We start from the raw sequence: 25,226 nt of genomic DNA on the forward strand, positions 1-25,226 counted from the left end.
AAAATGAACCACGGGATGGGATTGCTAAACCCATAAAATGCTGTAGCAAAGGTAAGGGTTTTGGTTGCCTAACCTAGAAAACACTTGATGGCGGCACCGCACCATGGCTGAGGTGCTGGAGCCGAAGGTGGAATCAAAGCAAGAGAAGCATTCGAAGCAAAGGCTTTAACAGTGACACTGTACAATGGTCATTCAATCTAATTAGAAGTGAGAGTATGGGCCAACTTAATCTATATGAGTTAAGAGAAATATTAATTGAATTAAGTTCAATCCATTTTTGTATAAGTTAAAAAAACTTCAACCCAACTCAACTCTCAAGGGTTGGCAGGTTAAATGAGCTAACATGTCAACCCATTTATTTGTTTTTATTTTTTTTATTATTTTTTTAAATACACTTAAGTAATAAGTCTCAATTTAATATCTTTTCATTATTCATTTTAAATATACCAAAACATTAATTTATAATATTTGTATAAAATATATAAATTGATCCAGTTAAGTAAATTGTGTTAATATGATTTATATTCACAAAATTTTCTTAATTCTCTTTTTTTTTTCTTAAATAATATGGGTTAAACAGGCTAACCTTAACCCATTAAGATTAACTCATATAGTTTACGGGTTACATGGTTTGGGTTAGAAAAAACTCATTCTTATTTGAATTATTTTTGTTTTAATCCAATACAATCCTTATAACTATTTATTCGAGCTAACCCACCCGACCCATATTACCAGCTTTAAATCTAATGATTCTAACCCATTTTTTCTTCCTAACGATAGTAGACCACCTCCGTTGGCAAAACGCATGCAAAAACACTACTCTGTAACAGGGGTTTGTTTCTATTTTCAAATTCATTCCCTTTTCTTTTCTTTTCTTTTTTTAAATCGATTTCTCTAATTATTGGCGCTACACAGTTGAGCCTTCTTACCTAATAAAAAAAATTGGCATTTTTTTCGAGATGAATCTAAGCTTAATAACCAGAAAATAGATAAAATCCTCGCAACTAGGTGCCTTGGCATCGAGGCTAAAATTAAACATGACAAGGTATGCTTGAAGCTCCTCTATTTTTAGAAAATATACTTACAACATCATAGTACACACAAGCTTCTTCTTCACCATTCTGCCACTGTCAATAGCATTTCCCGTTTGCATCAAAGAACAAACTACAAAGCAACAAGTCTAATTATGCATATTTGAAACACTAAAATATTTAATTATTCAATAAACCAGCCATTCCAAAGCAGTATAAAAATGAAAATATCATGGCTTTCCTCACATTTTACATTGCAAAAGCAACATTAGATCACAATGAATCGCAAAGCATTCTTTCAAAATAGAATACAGGCTTGCATTGAAAAAGGAATTGCGAGAATGAACGTCTAAGGAAGATAATTGGGTGTTTGAGGTTGTAACTTGAGATACCAAGGGAAATCAATTAAAGGATGATCGAAACAATGACAATAGCCAATAGAAGTGAAGATTATTTCATTACAGAGCGTGCTTGAAAATGAAAAAGGGACGTGGCAATGAGTGGAGAGAGAGGGAGGAAGGAGGTGGGAATGTGACGTTAGAAAAAAATCATGTGACATCGGCTTAAAAAAAGTAATGAATGTTAGGTACTTTTCACAACTTGAACACAAGTATACTTGTTAAAGTAAGTTTATGGGTATTGTTGCACATTTCTTTACTTTAGTATATTGAGTGTCTCAAAAGAAAAAAAGTTAGTAGATATTTTTACTTTTTTGCCCAACACAAAAACAGAAAAATAGTTGGCTCATTTTGTTACATTGTTGAAATGTATAGTGAACCATTTTTATTGTCAGCTTTCAACTTAATTCTATCCAATTTTATTAGAAACATGCTGAGCACTTCATCAACAAAAAAGGGTAAAACTATAATTTTGTCCTTGTGAAATTCTTTGAAGAACACTCAGCACCATAAACTATTGGTTGGAGCAATTTTGCTTTTAAAGTAATTAAAATAAAATATTATTTTCATTTCCATTAAATTATCTAATAGTCAATGTTGGAGTCCTAATTAATATTTTTAATAATTAAAGTTGAAAATTTGACTATAAAAGTAAAAATATTTTGTTTTAATTACTTTAAGAGTAAAACTGTTTTAACAAATAATTTAAGATGTTAGGGAGAATATTTTAAAAATAAAAATACATCTTGGCTCAAAAATACTAAGTGAAGGGGGAACATGACATAGGGCCTAGCCCAATAGCTCTCCTCCCTCACGAAAAAAGAAAACATGATATGGGAAATAGGAATTATGCCAATGGAACTTCAAGGTTTCTTTTTTAAGATAAAGCTCCCTCCTCCAAAAATTATTTATTGCTGATCTGCCCCTGGCAAAGTTTAATCCTTTTATGCATTAAACTCTATAATTCGGATAACTATGATCATTTGGTGCCCAAAATACAGGTAGAATCACCTGGGGAGCAATTGCAAGTGACACTTGATGGATTCAGCAAGGAAATTACAAAAACCAACCATTCTCACGTGTGGTACAAGGTAAGCAATGCACGGAAATATATATAATCCAAACGGTACTACACGTTCTGATTTTTTAGAAAGCGAAGGCTGTAACACATTAAATTTTTTTTTTTAATAATTTAACTCAATTATAGTTGGGTTACAGCCATTCAACACATTTTTTATATCAATAATTTTAATATAAAATATTTTATAATTGGTTTCAACTCACACACTATAACATTTCAGATAAATTTTTACCTCCCACATGCCATTAGGCTAAATCACATTTGTCCATCCTTATACTCCCAACAAGTAAACTAAATCACATTTGTCCATTCTTATACTCCCAACAAGTAAAATAAGCAATTTAGTCAATTTTCAACACAAGCCAGTTATTTGATCTTATAATCATGCCATTTTAACCAATCCAAAGTAAACCAAATATTAAAATTACAGTCATCCAACTTGTACGAAAAATAGAAATAGTTTGAAAGGCATGATTACATTTATATATTCATATAATTGACAATAAATAAAAAGCCCTAATATTGGCAATATAACACATTATAAATCATAAATTAAATATCCAAAAAGACATTGGATTTATACCACTAAGCACTGTTTTGAAAACCGGACCGGCCGGTCGGACCGGTCGGACCGTCGACCGGTCTGGTTTCCGGTCTGGTTCAAAGGAAAAAACCGTTTTCAGAGTTGAGCCGTGTTGAGCCGTTTCGGACCGGCGGTCAGACCGGGAACCGGCGGTCGGACTGGGAACCGGATCCGGTTTTCAAAAACCGGACTGTTCAAAAAAAAACTTTTTTTTATTTTTTATCAAATTTTTTTAAAAAAATGACTAATTTTTTTAATCATTTGATATTATAGTGTATCATATAGCTTGTTAAGTCATGATAAATTTAAAATATTTAAGTTTTTTAAGTTAAATAGCAATTTTATATGTATTTCTTATATTTAAATTATTATATACATATATAATTTTTTTTAATTTAATTATTACGTCACCGGTTGGACCATTGGTCCAACCGGTTGAACCATACGAACCGTGAACCGCTGACTTTTCCGGTTCAATGTCCGGTCCGGTTCTGAAAACACTGCCACTGAGCCTCTAGGACTCCTCCACGTGTCACTTGTGGCTCTTCTCCTGAAAATTGTTAACCACATAATGAGACTCGAAAGTCCCAATAACCAAAACCAATTTATGATAGTGTATACAAACAGTTAAGTATGTGCTTACTAAGTGAGGATTAAAAATAATATAATTTCAACAAATATAAGAAATATTACAATACACACAAACAACCATCCTTATATCCCTCCATTAACCTCGAGCCGTAGCCCTCACTCGGTGCTAAATTACCTGGCCAAAGGTAGATTAGCCCGAGCCCTTACAAGCCACCTATTGAGCTCCAATAGGGGCGTATCACGTGGCACAAAAATACAACAATAATAGCAAGTCTCCCAACACCTCCCACAATAATTAAACAAATTCATAATAATATTGCACAATTATACAATATTACAAAATTCATAATTTTCTCAATAATCACCCAATTAATATGAAGTAACACTAATCACAAATTAAAAGCATGGTTACCTTGTGGCTTTTTCAATAAATTATTCCTTAAAATTTCTCTCTCACCACAATCTTCACCAGTAATACAATCTACAAATAACATATTATTTATAAATATTAGTTTCAATTTTTGAAACTAATAAAATAATTCTAATAATAGAATTAAAAATATAACATAATTCCTAATCTCAATCTTAATACAAATCTATAGTTAATACTATTAAGTAAAATTTTTAACTCCTATTTTAATTATCAATAAACATTAATAATCTAAAAATTAACTTCTAAACTAATTTCTATTATCAAAATTTTCTTTTTATTTCATAAATTCGTACCTAAAATATCCAAAAATTAAAAATTGAGTCTCTAGCTTAGAATCATAATCCTATAACCATAATAATTCATTTCTTATCCCAAATAATCATCTAAACCTCAATAAATCAACATATATTTTCAGATCTAGTTTAGAATTTGATCCATAAGCCACAAATTCAAAGATCATCAACAAATTTATACTCTAGAATATTTATTATACTACTGATAACCTCAAAAACCATATTTATTCAACATAAATTTATCCCTCTTCTAGATCTTAAATTTTCTACCACTACAAACTCAGAAACCAAAGAAGAAGGATGATTAAGAAAATTTTTTAGAACACTTACTTAGTTTTGAAAAACTTAAAATCACACCCTAAATATTCTATTAAAAACTCTTACCTTAAAAATTTAGATATTTCGCACCGGCGACTTGCGTTCTCTCTACCTCAGCACGCACGAAGGAATGAATGAAGAAACGAAGGAACAGGTGAGTTTTTATAAAAATTCAGTGGGTCCCACATCTTTTTTTAATTATTTCTTCTTTTCTCTCTCTCCCTTTTTTTATAATAATAATTTAATAATATTTTTAATTAATTAGTTTAATAATTTTTTTAATTAATTTTTTTTAAAAAATTTTAATTTAGAATTATATCCTAAGTTAGATTTAATGATCATTTCTTACTAATTTATTTACCTCTAAATATTTTTTAAAATTTTTATTAATTTAAATTAACTATTAAAATTTAAATTGAGATGTTACAAAGACAATCTTCCTTCATCGAAAAGAAAGAAAATGTTGTGGAGGACGATGGTGGGAAATGGGAATCCTGTTTGCATCTACTTGGACGTTGTCTGGGTCACGGATTTGAATGAAACTACTTGCAATCCTTCACCGCGCTGATCTCCCGAAGGAAAGCAAGAGAAAACTACAGTCTACATGTGGTGGACTCCAGAATCCCAGATAATGTAATTCATTTTTGATCGACACATTTATTTAATTTATTATCAATCGGTGATGATTTCTTTAGACGTATTCTTTCAAAATGGTATCCTTGCAAGCTTGGCGCATGGGCTTCGCATGCTCCAGGTGTATTCTCAACGAACCATCGGGCATTTTCATGGCTTTCTAGCTCTTTTGTAAAACTTTTTTTTTTGTAATTTAAATTATTTCAGTTTCAAATTTCGAATTTCAATTTTTTAATTAAGGTTAATCACATAAAATGCCAACATACTTTTCTATCACAATAATAACAAATAATCTCGTCTTACTAAGAAGTGTCAGTTATTTATATCACTGATCAACGTTATAGTGTTCAATTAAAAACTAACTCTTCCAAACTAATATTATTTTAGCTGAACAGTTAATAGAATAAAATATACTTTTGGTTCTGTAATTTTATATAATGTTTTATTTTGTTTTTTTAATTTTATAAAATATTTTTTTTTAATTTTTTAACTTTGACATCATATGTTTTAAATGATTATTTTTTGTATTAATCATTGTTATTTAAAAAAATTAAGTTTAATATCTTACTCCTTTCGTTAAAAAATATAAGGCATTTTTAATTGAATCTCACCCTCAATAAAGTAATTATCTGCTTTTAAACTAACCCCATTTTTTATATTTATCCCTATTAATTATCCTACAATAAATATAAAGTTATTATCAATAGAGACATTTAAAAATAATAATAATTACACCTCAACAAACTAAAAATGTCTTTTTTTTTTTAACGGAGAGAGCAACATTTAAAAATATTTTATTAATATTTAAAAGTTTAATGTAAATTTTTTTTACTAACAGTGTTTGTTAGGATTAAAAGATTAAAAATACACTTTATAAAATTAAGAAATTAAAATGAAATCTATTATAAATTTAGAAGACTAAAAATATACTTTAACCTAACTAATATTAATCCATAAATTTGAAAAATTATTTATCTATGATACACAATTCTATCTTTCATATCAATTTTTATTTTCACATGACCTATCATTTAATCATTAAATAATTAAATTCACTAAACAAAAAAACTGTGGCGTGGAATTGCAGGAGGATGAGACACGTGGGATGAGCAGGACGTACTACGTTGTCATCCATGTGTTGCGCATGCTTGTTTACACGTCGCAATAGCTCGCCAAGCGAGCCGCTTCCTTGCTTTATATCATCTCTTCCCTCCCAAGCACCAACAGCCATGTCATATATACCACATCGATGCCAATTACACTGCTTCGTGTTTGAACTGATTCTTCTCGCATTCTGACCTTTCCACTTGTAAGATCTCGTCTTTAAATCACTCTCTGTTTCCCATTTACTCTAACCGATCCGTTTCCTTTTGTTTCACCAAAGTGGATATTTATCACTCATACGATGCGATTGTTCCCAGTTTTGATTGAATCTCCAGAAGTCACAACTAATTAGTTACAACGTCCAACTTCAAAGAAAAAAGCAATGTCAGGTGTATCTCTAGCAGTGGGTCCCACGCCTCCCGAGTCGGAACCGGCGGAGACGGATCCGGCCACAGTAAAAGCTCACCGACAGCAACAAGCGGCCGCGGGAGGCCTGATGGGTTCGTTGCGCGTGATAGAGCTTCAACTCGTAGCCTTCATAATGGTGTTCTCGGCGAGTGGTCTCGTCCCCCTCCTCGACCTAGTCTTCCCAGCATTCGCTTCCCTTTACCTCTTGGTCCTCTCTCGCTTCGCCTTCCCTTCTCGCGGCACCAGTTCCTCTGCCTCGCAACAGATCTTCCACGGCAGCAAAATGTTCAGACTCTACGTCATTGTCGGAACCACCGTCGGCCTCTTCCTGCCCCTCGCCTACGTGCTGGGTGGCTTTGCTAGAGGGGACGAACATGCAGTGAGATCCGCCACTCCTCACTTGTTCTTGCTGTCCTGTCAAATTCTCACGGAGAACATAATAAGTGGCTTGTCTCTGTTTTCGCCGCCGGTGAGAGCCTTGGTGCCTCTACTTTATACAGTTCGAAGGATCTTTGTGGACATTGGTTGGATCAACGACGTGTGGCTCCTCAAGAGCTTGCCCGCTAATGCACACTATAAAGTATGTTTCGGACACCGCAGAGGAAAATTACATTTGAATATGAACTGGAGTAATTTCTAATTATAGCATTGCTAATGACATGGATCTGTGATGAATACATATGCAGGATGTGGCGTGGTATTGGTTCGGGAGGAGCTTGGCGGTGGCCAATTTAGTGTATTTCTCGATCAATCTGTTCGGGTTTCTGATACCCAGGTTCCTTCCCAGAGCATTTAAGATGTATTTCGAAGCGAACGGAGAGATCTCCGCGAAAACAGTGGAAGACAAGAGGTCTGCTACCATCAACGTAACCCATCGAGCTGATAAGAAGAAAGATTGAAGAGCTTGTTGCCAATGAGGGCTTATATTTTATAGTTTCTTGCAAGCGTTTTCTTTCTTTCTCCCAGCGACCACGCGTAGATCGCATCCTTTTTATTGTTGTACATTAGCGATGCTTTTAGATATATAAGATTTTTGCGAATAATGTCAGAAATCAATGCTAGGATCTCTAATGTCTCTTCTAATATTCCAACGTACCAATTTCATTTTTCATTTCTTTTTAGATTATTAATTTTTACATAAAATAAGAAATATTTGGATGTCTTAATATTTCATATCGATGAAGATTTGTATTTTTTATAATTTTTTAAAAAATATCATAAATACATTCTTTTATTTTTAAAAAATTATAAAAAATATAAATCTTTATTGTTTTTTAACATCAAGATATCCAAATCTTTTACGTTGAAGCTAATAATTCAAAAAAATAAAAAATAAAAATAAAATTGAGACATTGAAACATTATAAAAAATATTAAAAAAAGACACACTAAAGATCCTTAATCGACCCTTAATCCACAACCCAGCCCCTCCAAGCAATGTGTCTCCCTAACTTGAGCAAGATGATGGCACTGGCATGAATCTCTTCCTTTAATATTTCTTGGGCCTGAGATCCGTTAATTTTTTGGTTTCTACACCTTTGGGCCATTTTCAATCCGATTCGACCAACGGGGCTGCTCTTGGCTGCATTCCATTAAACTTTGGAATTTGCCCACTTGTGTTGGTATTTTTATAAAAAAATTTGACATGCATTGTACTCGTCTGTCCTTGAATTTATTTTCAAACAAGAAGTCTAATATCATATACAATATATGCTTCTGTTCTCAAAAAGTAAATTTAAATACATATTTTTACAACATACTTCAAATAGTAGAAGCCCAGGGCAAACCAAATTGTTGTACGTAACGTAATTGTGCTCGTGACACGAACGGATAAGGATCGAACCATGATGGGGGAACATTGAATCATGAACTTGAAACATATCACTTTGTATGGCGTTTCGTTCTTCAGCTTCATTGAAACTCAGATAAACACGGCATTTATGAAGATAAGAGTTTGAAAAGGATGCCGTGATGTGGAAGCTTCCATTTATTATATTATTGCCATAACGAGCAAGTATCCCGTGCAATGCACGGGATTATATATAATTAATCATTATTAACGTGTGAAATGATAGAACATATTTTAATAATTTTCAAGAATTAATTAGACAATCTCAACTTGAAAAGTGAAGCTGTGTAGCTTAATTCCTTCTCAATAGCAGATTTGCCTATAAAATATGATAATGAATATGATTATATATTGAAACAAGACCAAGCATATAGATAGAAAATGACAGAGAAGATTTAAGTGTGGAAAAAATATGTGAAAGGTACCATAAAAATAGTGATTTTTAACATAAATACAGTAAAAGATTTGTATCATTGATAAAAAAATAAGAATCTATAGGCATCTTTATATCATCAGATGTAGTTCTAGACAACATAAATTCTCAGCATTGCTTATCAATGTACTCAAAAAGAGAAGAGATATATAAGTGAAATGAATAATATAAGAATTTTAAAATAACATTATACAATAAAAAAAGACCAAAGGAAATCATTGTACATATCTACCACTTCGTCAAGAAATTTTAAAATGCCCCCGCAAATTAAGAGTGTATGGTTCACATTTCACACAATATGTTTACAATGAAATAGCAAACCCCATATACGAGTTTACCTTTTGGTGGGGTTGCCAAAGATTATATTGTGAAGGATTTAACAGTTGGTGTACAATTCCTTCATGTTTATATAGTTGTTGTCATGTGGATACTATCTCAATGCTTTTATTTTTCTTGAGTAAGGATGAAGGGGAATCATCATGACAGTTGAAGAAGGTATTGAAATGATACATTTAGAAAATTGAGATCATGGGCCAATGAAGTTAAAATAAGATACGGAGGTTATATTGTGAAGGGATATGCAAAAATATAGATCTAAAAATTGGGGAGAAGTTAAATTAAGGATAGTTATACTAATTAAATAGATTTATTTCATGTGTCATCTATATATAAATACTTGTTCTTCTATTTTATACATACATATATACTTAGAGATATATATATATATATATATATATGCATTTATGTATGCATGCATGTAGAGAGAGAAAGAAAGACAGGGATAGACCTCTGGCTTCTATCGCACGCGCAGATCAAAACCTCAAATGTGCAAAAACAGGTGTGGCCGTTTTGGTATCCTCATCACTCACCCCCACCCTGGTTTCATGAAATTATTTTTGGAGAGAAAGAGGAAGGCAGAGGCTTCGGTTGGAAGCAGGAATTTATTTACTTGTTTCTTCAAGTAGTTAACCACTTACGACAACCTTGAATTGGATACCATGTTATTCTTCTGTCTAGGAAAATAGTTGGAATCACTCTCTCTTGATTAATTATACTTCCTCCATTCTGTTCCAAATTATAAGATACTTTTAGATCAAATTTTATATAACAATAAAGCTTATTAAATATATTTTACAATTTTACTTTTTCAATATAAAAATATAAACTTTTAAAAATGCTCTTCATTTAATACTCTATTAATAAAAGAATATTGAAGAGAGAATATATGGGAAGAGTGATATTAAAAAAGTATTATTAATGAAACCTTATTTTTATCAAAATATCTTATATTTTGGAACGTTAAATCTTTTTTAAAAGTATCTTATAATTTGGACGGAAGGAATATTATCTTTCAGCAACTTTGCTAGTACTCGCACTCTATCTATATTGTTTGAATTAATGAAGAAAGTGCAGTTTTCCCAGAAATTAATGCCATAACAGTACCCAATCCATTTTCAGTTTACTGCTTCCATTGATGACTATGACCAGATTTTAAAACATTATTAACTATCAAGATTCCAGCAACATTTCCTTTTTTGCTTCTCTTATAATCCGCATTAATACCTCTTGTCGAGGGAAAAAGAAAGAAAAGTAATCATACAGATGGACTTTAAAAGGAAAAGGGCCAAGCACATAAGAAGAATTCAATGCTATGCTTGCAAAATTCCATTCAGGTAGCTTAGCATTTAAAACTTGAAAGCACATTGGAACCAACCACTAATTAAATCTTACACGATCCAGATATCCTCATTATATATTGTTATCTCTTTAACTTCAGCGCATCCACGTGAAAATGCCCTTAATAATTATGTATAGAGAAAGAAAAAAGCATATGCAACCAGCTTCTCCAAAGATGGAACGGATTTGACAACCCAGAGCTCCACTTCCTCCAACAAGGTTGATTTTTTTGGAGAGGAAGGGCATGAACTCGACGGATCAGAGCCATGGCCTCTGATGAAAACCTTGTGTATCTAGAAAACCCTTTGTTTCGTTCATATTGTATGGTCCAGAATCATTTAGTCAATTCCACATGCCTTGCACCTAGATTTCTCTTGTTCAATCATCCACATCTTCTCCATCCAAATTCACCTCGTCACTGTCTGTTTAGCCTACCCAACTACGTCCCGTGGCCCACCACCCATTTTGGTTGCCAAACCGCCGAAACCCACTTTCTGTGGCACACATCTTTGGTCTTTTAGTTTTCATCATCATGAATATGCTAAACCTGCACTATCACGCTCAATGTAAACTATATTTGATCATCGGGACTGTGTGTGAGTGATCACAGAGAGGGGGGGGGGGGACTTGAGAAATCTGCTGTTTTATATGTGAAAGGGATGCTAATAAATTTCCCCCTCTTATTCTGCATATTCCTCTTCTTTCTCGGATTCTCGTCACCATTTAAAGGAATTGATCCCCAGCTAATAATTGATAATTATATCGTTATTTTGAAATGTACTTTTGTTTTTTTAGTAACCCATCTTATCTTTCCTCGGCATCAAATAATAACCAGTGGTTTCGGCTTTTGGCCTTGTTATAAGTGATATGAATTTCATACTGTTCAATATTTATAAAATATTATGTGGACATATTCCGTCCTTTTAATTGATGGAAGTCTGGCTTTTGATCTTTTGTTTGAACCTACTGAATTCTGCAGTATACAGGCCAAGTTCACTTCATCAGGAAAAAGAAAAATAAAAAGGAGCGGGCAAAAGCTCAAAATAGGGAAGAAAATTAATGCCACTTACAGTTCTCAAGAAAATCGCAGTGACGAGGACAGTGATTCAACCCATTCCTTTCGCTTTTTGATTTTAGTGATGTTAAAAAAGCTGTTTCTACTCATTTTGTTTCTTATATTAAAGGAGACTGTCGCAACGATTTGGTTGTTCTTGCGTTAAGAATATGGTCTTTTCTTTATGGCCTTGTGAAAAGGAATACAATGTTAAAGCTTCGCCGTGTCTCCTATAAAAAGAAATGGCAAACATGACTCTAGTGCGAGCTTGGGAGATTGTATTTCTTTGTTGAACTACGAAACATCAAGTTCTATTGTGCTATAACAGCGCCTTAAAATGTGGCGAACTACAAAAAGACAACTTCTTCTTAGACAGGAAAATATATATATATATATATATATATAAAGCATTTCAGTTTTGAGAAAGAAATTGGGCCATGCATGAATTATTGTGTATCTATTTGTCCTTGCGTCGTTCATAATGAAGTCTACATTATATACTACCTGTCTCCAAACGTCATGTTTTTGAAAGAACTATGCGGTTTACTGGCGATTGAAGGCAAAGAATGTGACTCTCTCTAATACGTTCTTCCAGTTTCATGTGCTTGATGTGGTGGTGGTGCTCCAAAGCAAGAAGCTACCATTTCGAGTCGTCTCTTTCACAGACTCTTATGGATCCCACAAATCCAACGAAATTTTTACCTTCTGGCATTTTTTAATAGACAGTCAGTCTCTTTAAATTTTTAATTTGCACAGCTTCCGTTCTTAGAACCTCTATAAATGCTCTCACTTCTCTCCCTAACCATTCAGTATCAATAATGCTTAGCCTTCCCAACCCCATATAATTAAATCATCCTTCTCCCTCCCTCCTTCTCCCTGTTGTTAGATATTAAACAAATATTGTCTCTGCTTTCAAGTTTGAACTCTGTCTTTTTCATCTAGGATGGCCGAAAACTCTGCCGCCGCCAACCTTCGCCAACTTCAAGCCTTTGACATCGAAGATTCCAGAGGTGACGTGAATTCAAGATCTCCATACAAATGCTATGATGATGATGGCCGTCTTAAACGAACTGGTACATACTTTAACATAAGTCCCCTGCTTCCAAATTTCATCATTTAGTCCCTGAAATTCAGTGACTTTCTATTCCTTAATCTTCTGTCATTGGAAACCAAAACAAATGTTCATTTCCTCATTCATCTAAGTTTCATTTAACAAATACAAGTGTGTATGAAATGAGGCAGGAACTGTTTGGACTGCAAGTTCGCACATTATAACGGCTGTGATAGGATCAGGAGTTCTGTCCTTAGCATGGGCCGTAGCTCAATTGGGTTGGATTGCTGGTCCCACAGTGATGCTTTTGTTCTCTGTCATCACTTTCTACACTTCGTCGTTGCTAGCAGATTGTTACCGTGTTGGGGATCCTGATTCTGGAAAGAGAAACTACAGTTACACGGACGCAGTTCGCTCCATTCTGGGTAATACTCAGTTTTCACAGAGACAGGGTCTTGTTATAACGCATGCAGTTCAAGTGGTTTAATTAATTCTGGATGACTGGATTTGCAGGAGGAGTTAATGTGAATCTGTGTGGTACATTTCAGTACCTGAATCTTTTCGGGATTACTATAGGCTACACTATAGCAGCTGCCATGAGCATGATGTGAGTAATACTGATATATAGATAAATTTTATTAATGTACTTTTGATGATCAATGACGGTGCTTATCAGTGATTTTTGGTTTGGAAGGTCATTTAAAAGGTCTAATTGTTTCCATTCCTCGGGAGGAAAAAACCCATGCCACATGTCAAGCACCCCATTCATAATCATTTTTGGGGCAACTCAGTGTTTCCTTTCTCAGATTCCAGACTTCGATCAGATATGGTGGCTTTCCACAGTTGCTGCGTTCATGTCGGCCACCTATTCTTTGATTGGTCTTGCTCTTGGGATCGTCAAAGTTGCAGGTGAAAGCAGGCTATTCTTTTTCTTTTTTTAATCTGTATAGATGACATTTTGTATTACAGTCTACGAGTTGATTCAGCTGAGATTTTCTGTGGCAGAAACGGGTAAATTCAAGGGTAGCCTCACGGGAATAAGCATCGGAACAGTAACTCCGGCCCAGAAAATATGGAGGACCTCCCAAGCGCTTGGTGACATAGCCTTTTCGTACACATTCTCTGTTGTCCTAATTGAAATTCAGGTAACCCACTTTGGAACTTGTTATTATGAGTTTATCCAATTATTACAAATCATTAACATCATTTTTAAAACTTACATTTTTGGAAGACTAAATATGGACTGAAACAAAACCAAACTTGAGCAACAAGAAACATTTAGGCCACTTTTGGCTAACAACTGAAGTCGAAACAGGACACCATAAAATCTCCACCGTCGGAAGCAAAGACAATGAAGAAGGCCACACTGATCAGTACTGTCGCGACCACAACATTCTACATGCTATGTGGCTTCATGGGGTATGCAGCTTTTGGAGACACAGCACCTGGGAATCTGCTAACTGGTTTTGGTTTCGACAACACATATTGGCTCATAGACATCGCTAATGCTGCTGTTGTGATCCACCTGGTAGGAGCATACCAAGTGTTTTCTCAACCTATCTTCGCTTTCATTGAGAAAGTAGCATCAAAAAGATGGCCCAACATCAAGAAGGAATTCCAAATTCCAATCCCTGGTTTCTCCCCTTACAATCTGAACCTGTTTAGGCTAGTGTGGAGAACAGTGTTTGTGATGATCACCAATGTTATATCAATGATGCTCCCGTTCTTCAATGACATTGTGGGAGTCATGGGGGCTTTTGGGTTTTGGCCCTTGAATGTTTACTTTCCGGTGAAGATGTATATTTCACAGAAGAAGATCGCAAAATGGACTGGCAAGTGGATTTGTCTTCAAATGCTTAGCTTGACCTGCCTTTTACTGTCAATTGTGGCTGTTACTGGATCTGTGGCTGGTGTCATACTTGATCTTAAGAAATACAGACCGTTCAAATCTGACGATTTGTGAGTTTAATCTTAAGAACAAATTAACTGCAGTGGTTTGTGGGCATTAATATGTTAGCTTGTTTGGAAAATCTGAGGGGGAAGGATATATCTTTTGTTTGATTATGTTTTATTTTTGGGGAATGGGAATGTCCCAATAATTAATCTCTGCCACGTGATAGCCGTTTACTGAGTTATGGAATTCCACGTGCCGTTCTCTGCTGCGTCAACATCTGAGCTTGAGATGGAAATTATGCCCCATGAATGCCAAAATGTCCTTGTCTTGCAGTTATTTTGTTCAATAAATGCGAATTCATCTATCTTGCCACGTTACTCTGTCTGGCATGCGTTCAGATATTTAAATTTCTTTTGAATTATTATTTTTAAGTTGATGATCACAATTCACAACTTTAACATTATTCTATATCTTACTTCATTTAAAATAAAAAATAAAATTCAATAAAAATAGTAAGATTCAAATGATTTGAACATGAAAAAACATAATTTTTTATTCCCATAATTTTATTGAATTTTATTTTTAATTTATGTAATTTTTTTTCAATATTTTCAATCAAAAACACTGAAAAATAAAAACTAGAAGAACATGACAAATAAATGTCATATAATTTTTTTGAAACTGTAAATATTGAAAATATTGAAAATAACAACAATGAAATTTTAGGTGCCAGAAATAATGTTTTGCTTATGAACTTAGATGATGTAAATATTAACGTCGGCATATATACTGAATCTATATTTGGCAAATGACGCTTGTCCCTCAAGAGTCAAGACACTTGCTTGCCAGGTTACCATCTTCAATATGCCAAGATGGACACGTGTTTTTATTAAATAATGCTTTGAGGAGTTAATTTGCTTCGTTGAAGTTGGTTGTAAGAGTTTTAATGCACAAAATTAGTTTGGTGCCAAAGTAGACCTCAGATGTGAATGAACATGATAAGTTACTAAGCTCTCCAGCCTTCCTAATTTGATAATCTTTGTTGTAGTTAGCTGTTCAGATTTTTTTTTCTCAATAATAATAATAATAAGTGGTATCAATATATTGATGATTTTAATTTTTGAAGGGACCATGAGTATAGTAAAAAGGAGAAAATGCCAAAAGAGGAATGAGACTGCAACTAAGAGTGAATAAAGTAGTAAGATGAAACAGAAGGCAATAGTCAGAGACATGTGCTCTATATGCCAGAAAAATACAATTATTTTTCTAATTCTATTTATAAGATAGAAGAAGAAAATTAGTTTTGGTTCAATTTATAATATATTTTATTATTTTTTAATTTATCTTTATTTTTATACTCATATTAAATGTTGAAAAATTATTAAAAATAATTTTTTTTATTTTTATGAGGAGTGGAAGTAGCAACTTGTTAAATTTTAAAATAAAGTTAATAAGATTAAATATTTTTATTGATTTCAATAAAAAAGTTAGAAGTGATGTATAAGTAAGAATAGAATAAGAATTGTTTTAAGAAAGAAAGAAGTGAGAAGTAGATTGGAGGTTGAAGGAAAAGTTGATAAGATACTTTGCTATAGAAAATGATGTTGGAAAATAGTCTAGTACTCCATTCATTTTAAATATAAAAGAAAATAATCAATTCATATAATTTAAAAAAGTCAGTTAAATATAATAATTATGTATGAAATTAAAAATTTTGGATTAGATTATCCCTCCAATTAATTAAATAAATTGTCTAGTAAAAATAAACATGAATTTTATGAGGGATAATTTAATAAAAATATGATAAATACTTTTGAAATTTATAATTTTGTTTATAAATAAAGACAAAGAAATACATGGTATTCCTTTTATATTCAAAAACACGTAAGCATAGTAGTATACCAATAAACATGTTACAAATGAACGGATTGCTTCTGGCGAAGAATTCAAAAGATGGACGAATGAAAGGTGAGAAGAATGGCATTGGGGAGAATTTCAATAAAGACTCCTTGACTATATTTATTTAAATTTAAAGCCTCTAAATTTTTAAAATTCAACTCCAATTTAGGAATACTGATTTAATATTAAATTTCTCATAAAAATGACAAGATTACTCTTTATTTAAATTAATATCATAACTGCCTCACTTCATTTGTTAATTGCCCTACTTTATTTATTTATTTATTTACAAAATATTGTTAATTATCTTACTTCACTTGTTCATTTTCCTAAAATAGAATTAAGTGAAAGTGTACCAATGAACAAGTAAAGTAAGATAATAAACAATAATTCATAAGTAAATGAAGAATATATAATGTAAGAATCAACAAGTTATTTAAAATGATTTAAAAACTTAAAACGAAAACAAGTTACATAGGACAATTAACAACATTGTATAAGTAAATTAATAAGTGAAGTAGAAAAATTCTGATATTAATTTAAATAAAAAACAATTTTATTATTTTTTTTAAAAAAAATTAATATTAAATAAATACTTAGACTATAGTAAAATTTTTAAAATTTAAAACTTTTGAATTTAAATAAACGTGGTAAGGAGTCTTTATTACATTCTTCCCTGGAATTATATGGCCGAAACTTTATTTAGAGAAACGAAGCCCAAGTTGTAGGTGTAAATTCAGTTCCAGCCCCACCTTGTGCACGCTCCTTAAACGCTGGCTACCATCCAATGATCCAATTAATAATTGAACCCCATCTGCCAAGTCAGCAACTGTGCGGATAGTTTTGTGGCCACATAAAATTGTTTTTCAACGATAGCGTCAAGTTCTCTCGCACAAACTAATGGATCCGAGCCCATGCATCAAACCCTCCCAGTAAACATGCAGCACAAAAAATCGAGGGATTCCATACTTGTGTTCTTCAAACGTATAAAACCAATTGGCATGCCACTTTGTTAGAGTTAACATTCACCCAATCATTTCCTTCAATGAAATGACACCATCACCGACGCAGGGTGCCTTGGCATGCTATGAAATCACAGAGTAATGTTGCTTCCTGGGATGAAGAATCTAGTGAATCATTTAAAGCACCTTCATGATGACACGCCCTGAGAAGATGAATCAAAAGTTGAACCAAATTCTCTCATTATCGTTTAATTAATATTTTCTCAATGAGAACTCCGCTGATTCGTTCTGATATAAGATGAATCAATCAGGAAAACCACCAACGATACAGAGAAAGAAAAACTACAAAAGATGCAACGATGCTCTGCAACACAAAAATGAACTCACTGTCAATCAACTTTCCTGTGCTATACGGGTAATTAAATGGGAGTCGCGTCGCTACTTCAAAAAGAAGGAACAAGTAAATAATTCCAAGGCAGATAGGATTCAGTAAAATATAGATATTACACGTCAGAACCAGAACAAATGGATACAAAATTTTTCCGTCAGTAACTGACGGAGTCATATGGTTTTGAGAATTCATCCCACCCACATATGATCTTGATTGAACACCACCGATGACAAACAATTTTGATTTTTAAATTGAATATGCTTGTGCAAAGGACTCATGGGTGATTCCTAGCTCAACCCAACACTGGTGGGTCTCCTAGATTTTGATGCAAATCCACGCTTCCACGATGGCTGGTATACATTCAATAGATCGTTCTATATCACAAGTAACAAATTGGATCAACAAAAACGGGCCGCTCAAGAACCTTCACTCAAAGAATACTGAAAGGTGCTCACAAATTGATTTTACACCCAAAAGAAACAATGCTACATTCATAATAGCCTGTGAAAACCTGGCAGCCACTGGAAAAACAGAAATTACGCCAAAAAATTACTTCACGGCGTAGCCTTGGGGCAACCTCAAAGCCACAAGGAAGCAGTATTTCACCACCCATGCATTTCACTTTCAATCAGAAAAATACATGGTCAAAAGGAGGGGCGGCCAGGAGGGGGCGCAGCTAATACAAGGTTGTGGCCCCTCAACAAAGTAGATGAAAAAACCACCTTGAATGATTAGAAAAGCTCCTCGGAATTGAACTTATTCCATGCTTCCTGCAATTGGCAATCAAATTTTCAGGCAAGAACAAAAGCATTTTAAGTACTCCAGGTTAAGCAATACAATATATAACAATTTCTTACTATCAGTTAAAAGGCATCAAAGTAGAAAAAACTCTTGTTTGTCAAATGTTGAGCCGTTTATACAGGGCCAGATATGTAACTACTATGGAAGCTATATTTAAGCATAAAACTGAGTGAGCTTGCTGAAGTTCATCAAAAGTAAAAGAAACAGGTTATATTCGTCCAAAAGCAGCACAGTCACTAAGTCAACCATTAACAATTCAATTACTAAAATATGACATGCTGCAAAGGTAACATATCGTGGAAGACCTCATACAGATACAACTGTATAAGAAACAATTGATGTTAGAATTTCCTATCTTGATGGGGACTCCATGACCATGAAATGCATACAAACTCATGCTTTGTAAAGAGCGTAGTTTAGAAACCACGGATTAAAAACATAAATACATTATATGCAATGGTCTGCAATACCTTGAGTAAATCAAACACTTTCTCTGCAATATATTTCTGTTGAAGTGTTGCACCTTTCTGCTGCACCTTATCAGGATGGACGCACAGAGTAGCTTTCCTATAAACTTTTCTAACAGATGCCACTGTAATTAAATCAGTCAAAGAAACTGGCTGCCAACCAGATTCAGGCCACAGCACCTGCTCATCGTTCATGAATATGGGCATTAGGTACTCAAGCAATAAGAACAGAGACCAATTGGGAAAAAAATAATTCTGCTAAAAAACTATGAATAACAAAACTATTTAGGATGCATTCAAAATTTAAGAAGAATGTAAGGCTGTGAGCTTTATAACATACAGGCATTGCATGGATCTGGGAAAGAGAAGTTTTAGAGAGATTATCCAGTGCAAAAGTTTATATACTAAATACATACATATTGTAAGGTTGAGAGCAAAGCACGCAAGTTCCCCTCTTTTCCAGCAGCCCAACGCTTAATTTCAACATCCAAAGTTTCAGCAATCCTCTGAAATCAATGAAAATTTGAAATTAGATAGTGAAATAAAAAACATGTCACAAGGACAAGTTTGCATATTTTCGTAGATACGTATACAAAAAGAACATGTCCTTTCAGCACAAAATATTAATAAAAAACAATGAGCAAAAAAACTTGCATGTCTTTCAGCTTGCTCTCTCTGAGTTTGTAGGTCCCGCTGATTCTTCTCAGCCAATGCTTTCGCCTAGAATAAATTGCAAGACGTCAAAAGACACATAGATGAAACAGTTACAAGGAAAAGAGCAAATGACAACAACGTCTTCTAAGTGTTGTTAAAGACGCAGGCTAACATTCTATTTTCAAATATACACAGACCTCATCAAATAAAAGCTCACTATTCTAATCCATAATAAAAGTCCGATTTAACTACCGCACGCAGACCAAGCATAGTAGTTAAAGGGAAGTTATATTATTGAATCAGTAAAAAATTTGTAAAACATTCCAAATATACCCTTGTCAAATGTCAATACTACATCAATTACAATGAATTAGTCACTTCTGAATTTTTAATTATATGGAAGGGCAAAACAGGGGGGAATACAAAATGATCTAGATACTACCAAACTAAACTTATATTTTGGACTAAGCAAAGCTGGGAGGAAAGGACTTATATTATGGACCAAATGAGTATCCTACCAAAATACCCCCCATTACTAATTACACACTTTTCGTGTTAAATTTAGAAAACAAAATCTACTCTTTATTTTTATTTGTACATATTTGGATAATATATATATATATAGATGTGTGTGTGTGTGTGTGTGTGTGTGTGTGTGTGTGTGTTAACAGCAGGTATTTTGGTAAAAATTAAAACAGGATTAAAGTGTATATTTTTGTAGTAAAGGAAATATGTGCAATTTTAACAGCTCTGATGGCACTCTTAAAAAAGTTGTATATGAGCATAACAAAAGTTAGCTCAAGAAAGGCATTTGATTTGGCAATTCACTTTAAGACCAATGAAGAAGTCAAATTAGAAACCATAATACATTAACACATACCGCACGCTCCCGAGTCCTCTGGTGGCGTTCCAACCTAGCTCTTCGTCTCTCCTCACTTTCCCCTTCAACTTCTTGAAATTCCCCAAATGAGGATGGACCAGCTTCAAACCATGAAAGAGAATGGGGGAAATAGTCAAGTACACAGATATGAGACAAAGAATACAAACCATTACCATAATAATAAGCATCATATCAAACATGAAAACCTACTTCCAAAAATTGAGGAAAGATCATCAACAATATTAGTTGATGATGATGCTTTCTTCATGCTTGAAGATCCCCCCGTTGATTTCCTTGTTATGTCTGGTTGAGACTGGTTATCAAACACAGAGTCCTGAAAGCATACAGATTCACAAAATTAATAGGCAAACCTGCTATACAGTCAGACTAAGATCAACAAAGAGAGGTCCTCACCGAAGAGTTTGCCCTGGGAGGCCTTGGAGCACTGTTAGCTCGTGTACCCATGCTAAAAAAGGATTCAAGATCATTTTCATTCTTTTGCTGGTTTGCCCTGGTAGCAGCTGCAGCCTTTTCTCGAGCCTGAGCAGCAGCTCTTTCTCGTGCCTCTGCAGCTGCCCTTTCAACAGCAGCACGCTCTGCTCTAACTCGTGCTTCAGCCCTTGCAGCTGCAGCTCTATCCCATGCTTCCCTTTCCTTTGACTCTGAATTTGCCCTTTCTCTTGCCTCTGCAACAGCCTTTTCAGCCCTTTCCTTAGCCTCAGCAGCAGCCCTTTCACGGGCTTCAGCCTGTGCCCTCTGTACAGCAGCTCTTTCAGCTCGTTCTCGAGCTTCAGCACTAGCTTTCTCAGCAGCAGCCCTCTCAGCTCTCTGTCGAGCTTCAGCAGCTGCTCTTTCACGTGCTTCTCTAGTAGCTCTTTCTACAGCCTGCCTTGCCTTTTCTCTTTCCCTTTCAATCTCCCTTGCTCTCTCCCTTTCCCTCTCAAGTTGCTGCTCTCTTTCTTTCCGCTCTCTCTCCTTTTCTTCCTCAAGTCTCCTTTGCTCCCTCTCCCTCCTTTGCCTTTCATGATCTAACCTTTCTTGCTTTTCTCTATCCTCTTGCACAACTCTCTCATCATTTTCCAAGTAGCTTCTTGAAGCCTTTATATTCTCTCTCTCTCTAACTTCCTTTGCATGCCTGAATTTAGCTTCAGCTCTATCCATAGCCTCCTTCATAGCTGCAGCCGCAGAATTCATCTCTAACTCTTCATTAAGATGATCATTTACATGGTCATCATCATTACCATGACTCCTGCCCATGGAAAAATCCTGAAGTTCATCAAACTGTGATGATGCCACTGCTGCAGCAGAAGCAGACTTAGGACCTTGGGAGAACCGAGAAGAACTTTGAAAAGAAGCCGCCTCTTTAGCCTTCTTTTTAGCATTGGCAGAAGCAGGTCGTGGTGGAGGGGGTCTTGAAGGTGGTGGAGCAGTAGTTGGTTGTGTAAAAAGAGGAATCTCTGATACCGTTAACCATATATCATTTAATTCTGAATTCTCTTCGTATTTAGGAGGCATATTCACTTGAACATCAGGCTCTCTAAAACCAACATAATTGTTTGGCAGTGAAGAAGCCCTTCGGTTAACTGGTTTATCATAATCAGATGGATATGTAGGTATGTCAAAAGGAACCTCTTGAAATTCTTGATTATGATCAACTGGTATCCTGCTTTGTGCTTGTCTCTCAGTACTCCTCACAGAAGATCTCTTGATTGATTCTTTGTCTCTAGACCAATTTGAGCTTGTATTTGTATGTGGAGGACTGCCATCCTTCCTATTATTCATTCCTGATGAGAATGCTGGCACAGATTTTCCAAGCCCTCCAAAGGGATCAATATCATCATATACTCTCCCATTAGAATTTACTGAACTATCATTTTGCATGCTTCTAGAACTACTAAATTTACTAATCTGCTCCAATGGGTCCACAAATTGGCCTGAAGATGAATCATGGGGGGCCGAAGCTGATTCAAATACCTTAAAAGGATCCTCTGTCATACCAGGGGTTGTTTTAGATGCCCTGGCAGTTGGTTCTGAGGACAAACCAATATCAGGAACTGGCCTGTGAAGAAGGCAATATACCTTGAGCTAGAAGCAAAAACTTAAATTTAATATTTGAGTGGTGCAACATAATCTCAAAATGCCCAAGCAAATCAAGTTTAAGATTCGTAATCTTTTTGGTTCGGATAGATTGGTTCAAGATGGGTAACAAAAACTCACTTTTTTCCTGAATTCCAAAGCCCACATGTAAATCAAGGATGCCAGTTATAATGACCAAGCTTTAAGAATACCTTACTAAGAGGGAAACATCTCATTTCTGCTGCTTCTAACTCTTCTGAACTGACTAACTTTCCAGTACAAATATCTACTTTTATACATAACAATAGCAAGTATAACTAACAAAATCTTATTCTTGGACAACTTGTGTCTTCTTTTCTCTTCAATGAAACTTCCTTCCAAAAGTGAAAAAGGAAAAAAATATCAAGAATAGCTAAACCTAATTTTCCGAACTGTATTATGTTCACTTGAATTGTAATTGAATGAATGACTACTGAAAGTGATATCATACAACCAAAAACTTCAGACCATAATTACACAAATGGATAAAGCATCCTATATCTGCATGAAAGATCCACCGAAAATTAATGCATGATCTAAAATGGCTAGCTCCTACCAAACAGCCATTTTTTACTACTCCCTTCTTTTTTTACAATTGTCCCTTTTTGGGGGGGAAAATGTTTCTATATATCAGACGCCACAGGCTTATATGAGGGGTTTTGTTTTTGTTTTTGTTTTTGTTTTTTTTTTTTTTTTTGGGGGAGGGGGTTATGTTTGGCCCGATACTTGCCTCAGTGGAAGCATAAGTCCAGTAAGTTAGTTAATATACCCCTTTATCTCTAGACAACCTGATGGTTGGAACGCGAACTATTGCATACATGATACATCCCAATTGCAACGACTAGGCAGCCACTTAGCTATATCCCAATTGCAAAGAAACTCGGTCTCCATAAAAACACTGTCGCCGTACCTGGCACTAGGGGAGCTCCTGGCCCCAAACCCACCAAGGAGATCATCGAATGCATTTTGATTCACGCTTCTACCGTTGAAGTCTCCACTGCTATCATTCTTTCCCGGTCGCTTCCCATCCGAACTATTTGAGTCACGCCCTGCCTTGCCAAACCCGCCAAGGAGATCATCAAATGCACTACCACCTCCCTCCGGAGCCGACGATGCGGCCACAAAAATGTCATCATATTTAACTTTTGACGAACTCTTCAGCCCAGGAACGCCATTGAAAATGTCATCGTCGTAGACGGGTTTGTCATACACTGGCGAATTCGTGGACTTGGAACCATAATCGCCGGAACCATTGAACATGTAATTCAAATTGAATGACGAATCAGCTTTAAGACTTTGTGATTTGCCCGGGAGGCTCGCAGGAGACCCAAACAGGTCATCGAAAACAGCAGTATCTCGATACTTCTGATTATCCGACAACCCAAATGGCGAGTCTCTGTCAACCATGAAATTCCCACTACAGTTGATAGAATTACGAGCGGATCCGGAGGTGCTGGCGGTGGTATTAGTAGACCCCTTGGATGCAGCCATTGGAGCCGATTTTCCCTGCGGTTTTAACCCGAAATCATTTGCTAAGAGTCCATCGAAGTCGTTCATGGTTTGAGGCAATTCGCAATTTGGAGAATGAAAAGGGTAATGAGGATCTAAAAGATTAAATTTTATAGATTGAAAAATATAGACAAGTTAAGAAAGAATAATAATTGCGAAGAGAGTGAGAAGAAAAGGAAGGAAGAGATCTGGCTGGTGTAGGATATAAGGAGAGGTCGGGTGGGGGCGGTATCCTCCTCCGGTCAGTCCGACGGAGCTTGCTGTGGGGTGATCAGGGCATGCATGTGGTGGGGGGACTCCCTGAGAGGCGTTTTATTTTTATTTTTATTTTTCCCGCTTGCCCCTTGAGAATTTTGCTGCGAAGTCAAGAAGGAACGTTCTTTTAACTGAAGATGAAATGTGATTATGTCTTTTTTTCTTTTTAGGTGAGCCCATTATTGCATAACACGGAATTTTATTTAATTTAAATCAGCAATTTACTTGTCTCTTTTTAGTTTTTGGGTGGGAATAGCAGTCACGTTGATTATTTTAAAAAAGGTTAATGAATAAATAAAATTTTAAATTTTTATTTAAAAACTATCCTGGATCCTAAATTTTTAAAATATATAAAATAAATTTTAAAGTTTTAAATTCATAGCAAAATAAATCATTACTGTTAACTTTTTTAATATCATCACCATGGTATTGAAAACCGGACCGGACCGGCCGGGTCAACCCG

At 34.8% G+C, this 25,226-nt stretch overlaps 3 protein-coding genes across 3 annotated transcripts; 2 read left to right on the top strand and 1 right to left on the bottom strand.

Moving 5' to 3' along the window:
- The first annotated feature begins 6,316 nt into the window (after nt 1–6,316).
- LOC129319236 (uncharacterized) lies at nt 6,317–7,958 on the top strand. The gene is made up of 3 exons (XM_054964236.1): nt 6,317–6,670; nt 6,783–7,453; nt 7,560–7,958. Exons 2-3 carry the CDS (start codon nt 6,848–6,850, stop codon nt 7,770–7,772), a joined length of 819 nt encoding a protein of 272 aa, XP_054820211.1. The 5' UTR covers nt 6,317–6,670; nt 6,783–6,847; the 3' UTR covers nt 7,773–7,958.
- Nucleotides 7,959–11,464: 3,506 nt separating this feature from the next.
- LOC129320592 (amino acid permease 4) lies at nt 11,465–15,194 on the top strand. Its single transcript, XM_054966115.1, has 7 exons — nt 11,465–12,610; nt 12,828–12,958; nt 13,128–13,361; nt 13,450–13,543; nt 13,631–13,845; nt 13,942–14,081; nt 14,252–15,194. Exons 2-7 carry the CDS (start codon nt 12,829–12,831, stop codon nt 14,897–14,899), a joined length of 1,461 nt encoding a protein of 486 aa, XP_054822090.1. The 5' UTR covers nt 11,465–12,610; nt 12,828; the 3' UTR covers nt 14,900–15,194.
- Nucleotides 15,195–18,130: 2,936 nt separating this feature from the next.
- On the bottom strand, nt 18,131–24,864 carry LOC129320290 (auxilin-related protein 2-like). Its single transcript, XM_054965665.1, has 8 exons — nt 23,910–24,864; nt 21,299–22,943; nt 21,095–21,218; nt 20,885–20,985; nt 20,005–20,070; nt 19,767–19,856; nt 19,354–19,530; nt 18,131–18,852 (listed from the first exon to the last, which is right to left on the bottom strand). Exons 1-8 carry the CDS (start codon nt 24,554–24,556, stop codon nt 18,814–18,816), a joined length of 2,889 nt encoding a protein of 962 aa, XP_054821640.1. The 5' UTR covers nt 24,557–24,864; the 3' UTR covers nt 18,131–18,813.
- Between the last annotated feature and the right edge of the window lie 362 nt (nt 24,865–25,226).

The sequence above is a fragment of the Prosopis cineraria genome, unplaced genomic scaffold (assembly GCF_029017545.1).
Source record: "Prosopis cineraria cultivar Desert tree isolate PC_DT_omini unplaced genomic scaffold, ASM2901754v1 PC9, whole genome shotgun sequence".
Classification (NCBI taxonomy): Eukaryota; Viridiplantae; Streptophyta; class Magnoliopsida; order Fabales; family Fabaceae; genus Prosopis; species Prosopis cineraria.